Source organism: Camelina sativa, chromosome 16 (genome assembly GCF_000633955.1).
Source record: "Camelina sativa cultivar DH55 chromosome 16, Cs, whole genome shotgun sequence".
NCBI classification, from domain to species: domain Eukaryota; kingdom Viridiplantae; phylum Streptophyta; class Magnoliopsida; order Brassicales; family Brassicaceae; genus Camelina; species Camelina sativa.
This window is the reverse complement of record NC_025700.1, coordinates 7030601-7035440: the sequence shown is the minus strand read 5'-3', so window position 1 is coordinate 7035440 and position 4840 is coordinate 7030601. Positions and strand designations below refer to the sequence as shown.

The 4840-nt window shown below is 41.4% G+C and overlaps 3 protein-coding genes across 7 annotated transcripts in view; 2 read left to right on the top strand and 1 right to left on the bottom strand.

Moving 5' to 3' along the window:
- Positions 1 to 1760, top strand: part of LOC104750060 (CASP-like protein 5A2) — a 2116-nt gene extending 356 nt beyond the window's left edge. Inside the window, exons 2-4 of one of the 2 annotated variants that reach the window (XM_010471790.2) lie at positions 246 to 491; positions 1056 to 1188; positions 1292 to 1760. In XM_010471790.2, the coding sequence (XP_010470092.1) occupies positions 277 to 491; positions 1056 to 1188; positions 1292 to 1483 (540 nt within the window). In that variant the 5' untranslated portion in view covers positions 246 to 276 and the 3' untranslated portion in view covers positions 1484 to 1760. Of the gene's footprint in view, positions 1 to 135; positions 492 to 1055; positions 1189 to 1291 lie in introns of both variants that reach the window. The other variant, XM_010471789.2, reaches the window with a different exon arrangement.
- LOC104700691 (double-stranded RNA-binding protein 2) overlaps positions 2006 to 4840 on the bottom strand; it is a 5354-nt gene continuing 2519 nt past the window's right edge. Inside the window, exons 4-5 of one of the 4 annotated variants that reach the window (XM_019237910.1) lie at positions 4795 to 4823; positions 2006 to 2905 (exon numbers count right to left, since the gene is read on the bottom strand). In XM_019237910.1, the coding sequence (XP_019093455.1) occupies positions 2235 to 2905; positions 4795 to 4823 (700 nt within the window). In that variant the 3' untranslated portion in view covers positions 2006 to 2234. Of the gene's footprint in view, positions 2906 to 3894; positions 4824 to 4840 lie in introns of those variants that run through there. The other 3 variants (XM_010471787.1, XM_010471785.1, XM_010471786.1) reach the window with 3 other exon arrangements.
- LOC104750058 (CASP-like protein 5A2) lies at positions 2928 to 3646 on the top strand. Its single transcript, XM_010471784.2, has 2 exons — positions 2928 to 3077; positions 3181 to 3646. The coding sequence occupies exons 1-2, from the start codon at positions 2997 to 2999 to the stop codon at positions 3370 to 3372; spliced, it is 273 nt and encodes a 90-aa protein (XP_010470086.2). The 5' UTR covers positions 2928 to 2996; the 3' UTR covers positions 3373 to 3646.

Here is a 4840-nt window from a genome sequence, read left to right as displayed (position 1 = left end):
TTTTTTTTTTTTTTTTTTTTTGGATCTCGTCACAAATCTAGTTGGAATCAATCCTTTGATTAGTTTTAAGTTATCGCAAAACTTTTGATTCGTTGTTTGATTGATTGTACTGAGAATCTAATTGTGGCTTGATAGAATAAGAGTCTTAGATTTGTTGTGTGTTCATCATTCCATTGGGGGGGAAGAGAGATAGAGAGAGAGAGAAATGTGTTGAATTGGTTTGTGTTGGTGTTGGTGGAGGAAAGAGAGAGAGAGAGAGGTTAAGAAGAAGAAAAAATGAATGTGAGCCATGCATCGGTTCATCCAGTGGAAGATCCTCCAGCAGCAGCTACAGAAGTTATTAACCCGCCGAGGGTGAGGATGGATGATATGGAAGGCATGCCTGGAACACTACTTGGACTTGCTCTTCGTTTCTTTCAGTTCTTGTTTGCTGCTGCTTCTCTCTCTGTTATGGCTACTACTAGTGATTTCCCTTCCGTTACCGCCTTTTGGTTAGTCCCTTTTTCTTCTATCAACTTGATAAATCTGTTTTGTGTGTTGTTTCCATTTTCCTAATGTGCAATGCAAAATCGGGCGTCAGGTGTGGCCTAATGTGATGAAGTTTGTGAGTCTATTAATATCGTTAAGGCTGAATCAGTAGCAAATTTATGCCTTTTTGATAGAAAGTGTATTATAGGGTTTTTTTAAAGATTTGTGTCCAGTGATGTGAGATTGCTGCTAACTAGATGAGCTGTCTTTGAGAAGTTTGAACGTTTGATGTAAAAGCTTATGTATGTCTTGTTTTCATGCGGTCAGCAGGTGTCTGTTGATAGTTACTTCAGTAAGTTTTCCCTTTACAAGCGCTGGTCTAATTTGCATGTGCTAGAGAAATGATTTTTTTGTAGTAGCATTAAGCTTTGGAGACGATGCCATATCAATCTTGTTCAATTCATGGGATGGGATGGGATGGGTAGTATATTGTTTTATATCTGTATGCTTCATATGACTTAACTAAGTTTGGTGACTACTGACTAATGGCTTTTGCTGAATATTTTTTATTGTATTTGGTGATTCAGCTACCTGGTTGCAGCTACTGGTCTGCAGAGCTTGTGGAGTCTTACACTAGCCATGGTTGACGTCTATGCTATTATGGTCAAACGTTCACTACAGAACCGTCGTCTTGTGAGCTTGTTTGCAATCGGTGATGGGGTAAGAGATTACCACACTCCATGAATCACTTAGCCTCTCAATCTATCAAAATTGTATGAGAAAAGAAATTGATAATAAGCACTTTTTCCCTTTTAAAATGCAGGTTACATCGACGCTGACTTTTGCAGCGGCTTGTGCATCGGCAGGCATAACGGTTCTGATAGACAACGATCTAAATAGCTGCGGACAAAACCATTGTGTTCAGTTTGAAACATCAACAGCATTAGCCTTCATAAGCTGGTTTGCTGCTTTGCCCTCTTTTCTCTTCAACTTCTGGTCTCTTGCATCTCGTTGACACGACCGCTGTTCAGCAAGATGCGTTTTCATGGTGTGTTTTTCAGTGTATAGTAACTGATTTTTCTTCTTCTTTCTTCGTTTTGGGGGGTTGGAACCAACTTTCTTCAAACCCAATACTGGGAAACTGGGAATTGTTTTGTACTTGTAGAACCTTATTCATCTTGTTGTTGTACACTGACAAGATTCGGTCGGCTTTGTACTTTGATTGAAGAAATCTAAGTTCTCAAATGCTTCATCAAGCTCCTAGTACTTGGAGGCTTGGAGCATTATTAAAATCTGTTCCCTTGCAAAATGATACATACATGGCTCGTGTTTTAGCTTAATGGGTCTTCAAATATTCAGACTGAATGGTTGGTTAGTTAAAGAACTAACAGTATTGACACCAAAAACAGTTTTGAACTTTCTATGCAAATGGTCAGAGGTTGCAAATTTGATCTTTTTTAAAACGGTCCAATATGTCATAGTTGTTTAAGACAAAAGAGCTTGGTTCTTCTGGACTGGAAGGACGATAGGTAACAGATGAATAGAAAAGGACACAAACAAACTGAATAGGAAGCGAAACTGATACAATTCTACAATCCAGAGATGGCCATGTTCCTCTTAAAACTCCCAATATAATACAAATCTTTCGGATTATCAAACTACTCGATCCACCGAGTATAATAATATCCAACGATGATTACTAATGTAACAATTTTCAGAATCCAACCTCAAAAAAAAAACTAAACCCAGAGACAGTCTTCAAGGCATCATATCTTTAGATTCTCCAGTCGCTCTCTTGCTATCTCTGGTTCTCCTTTCAAATCCTTCAATTCTGCTCTCTCTGTTTCCTTTGCCGCTGTTTTCGCACTCTCTATAATTCCTTCATCTCCAATTTCAAGAGTATCAGGCAAGACTGGAGTGCTCTCCTTTTCTTGGACCAAAGGCATCCGGGTTTCTCCTACATCAACTGTTGGCTTCACAGCGGTTTGGATATCCACTTTCCTAATTCTAATCGGTGGTGCAGAAGCAAAAACGGGCACTGAGGTTCTGATTGTGACAGGTGGTGCAATTCTCACGGGAGGTGCAGTCCGCATAAGCGATGGGACATACGCAGAAGAAGGTAGCTGAGTGTTGTTTGTACAAGGTGGAGGAGGCATTGGAGGTGCAGAGAAGACTGGTACAGCAGTTCTGATTGTCACAGGTGGAGCCATCCCATGGCATGGTGATCTTAAATGCCTCATAGGAACATAAGGCGGAGCTGCTGTTCCTGGGTTTGCAAATCTCTGCTGTGGCCGCTGGTAGCTGCGGCTTTCCAAGGCTGCTGCCATAATCCTGTCAACACCGGCAGGTACTGCCAAGGATCGGCTGCTTCTAGAAGGTTGTTTTGGGCAAATAAAGGGTAAGATTCTCGATGTAGTTGCAGGAGAAGGCTGTGGACTTGTTGGTCTAGNATTTTTTATTGTATTTGGTGATTCAGCTACCTGGTTGCAGCTACTGGTCTGCAGAGCTTGTGGAGTCTTACACTAGCCATGGTTGACGTCTATGCTATTATGGTCAAACGTTCACTACAGAACCGTCGTCTTGTGAGCTTGTTTGCAATCGGTGATGGGGTAAGAGATTACCACACTCCATGAATCACTTAGCCTCTCAATCTATCAAAATTGTATGAGAAAAGAAATTGATAATAAGCACTTTTTCCCTTTTAAAATGCAGGTTACATCGACGCTGACTTTTGCAGCGGCTTGTGCATCGGCAGGCATAACGGTTCTGATAGACAACGATCTAAATAGCTGCGGACAAAACCATTGTGTTCAGTTTGAAACATCAACAGCATTAGCCTTCATAAGCTGGTTTGCTGCTTTGCCCTCTTTTCTCTTCAACTTCTGGTCTCTTGCATCTCGTTGACACGACCGCTGTTCAGCAAGATGCGTTTTCATGGTGTGTTTTTCAGTGTATAGTAACTGATTTTTCTTCTTCTTTCTTCGTTTTGGGGGGTTGGAACCAACTTTCTTCAAACCCAATACTGGGAAACTGGGAATTGTTTTGTACTTGTAGAACCTTATTCATCTTGTTGTTGTACACTGACAAGATTCGGTCGGCTTTGTACTTTGATTGAAGAAATCTAAGTTCTCAAATGCTTCATCAAGCTCCTAGTACTTGGAGGCTTGGAGCATTATTAAAATCTGTTCCCTTGCAAAATGATACATACATGGCTCGTGTTTTAGCTTAATGGGTCTTCAAATATTCAGACTGAATGGTTGGTTAGTTAAAGAACTAACAGTATTGACACCAAAAACAGTTTTGAACTTTCTATGCAAATGGTCAGAGGTTGCAAATTTGATCTTTTTTAAAACGGTCCAATATGTCATAGTTGTTTAAGACAAAAGAGCTTGGTTCTTCTGGACTGGAAGGACGATAGGTAACAGATGAATAGAAAAGGACACAAACAAACTGAATAGGAAGCGAAACTGATACAATTCTACAATCCAGAGATGGCCATGTTCCTCTTAAAACTCCCAATATAATACAAATCTTTCGGATTATCAAACTACTCGATCCACCGAGTATAATAATATCCAACGATGATTACTAATGTAACAATTTTCAGAATCCAACCTCAAAAAAAAAACTAAACCCAGAGACAGTCTTCAAGGCATCATATCTTTAGATTCTCCAGTCGCTCTCTTGCTATCTCTGGTTCTCCTTTCAAATCCTTCAATTCTGCTCTCTCTGTTTCCTTTGCCGCTGTTTTCGCACTCTCTATAATTCCTTCATCTCCAATTTCAAGAGTATCAGGCAAGACTGGAGTGCTCTCCTTTTCTTGGACCAAAGGCATCCGGGTTTCTCCTACATCAACTGTTGGCTTCACAGCGGTTTGGATATCCACTTTCCTAATTCTAATCGGTGGTGCAGAAGCAAAAACGGGCACTGAGGTTCTGATTGTGACAGGTGGTGCAATTCTCACGGGAGGTGCAGTCCGCATAAGCGATGGGACATACGCAGAAGAAGGTAGCTGAGTGTTGTTTGTACAAGGTGGAGGAGGCATTGGAGGTGCAGAGAAGACTGGTACAGCAGTTCTGATTGTCACAGGTGGAGCCATCCCATGGCATGGTGATCTTAAATGCCTCATAGGAACATAAGGCGGAGCTGCTGTTCCTGGGTTTGCAAATCTCTGCTGTGGCCGCTGGTAGCTGCGGCTTTCCAAGGCTGCTGCCATAATTCTGTCAACACCGGCAGGTACTGCCAAGGATCGGCTGCTTCTAGAAGGTTGTTTTGGGCAAATAAAGGGTAAGATTCTCGATGTAGTTGCAGGAGAAGGCTGTGGACTTGTTGGTCTAGGGTTCTGCATAAAGAACCTCTTGGCAAATGGAAC

What these genes read in the sequence shown, in the direction of transcription:
- LOC104750058 (XM_010471784.2), top strand. Translation starts at nt 2,997, where the DNA reads ATGGTTGACGTCTATGCTATTATGGTCAAACGTTCACTACAGAACCGT. An exon ending in TGTTTGCAATCGGTGATGGG is followed by an intron (nt 3,078 to 3,180) that starts GTAAGAGATTAC and finishes TTTAAAATGCAG; the next exon opens with GTTACATCGACGCTGACTTT.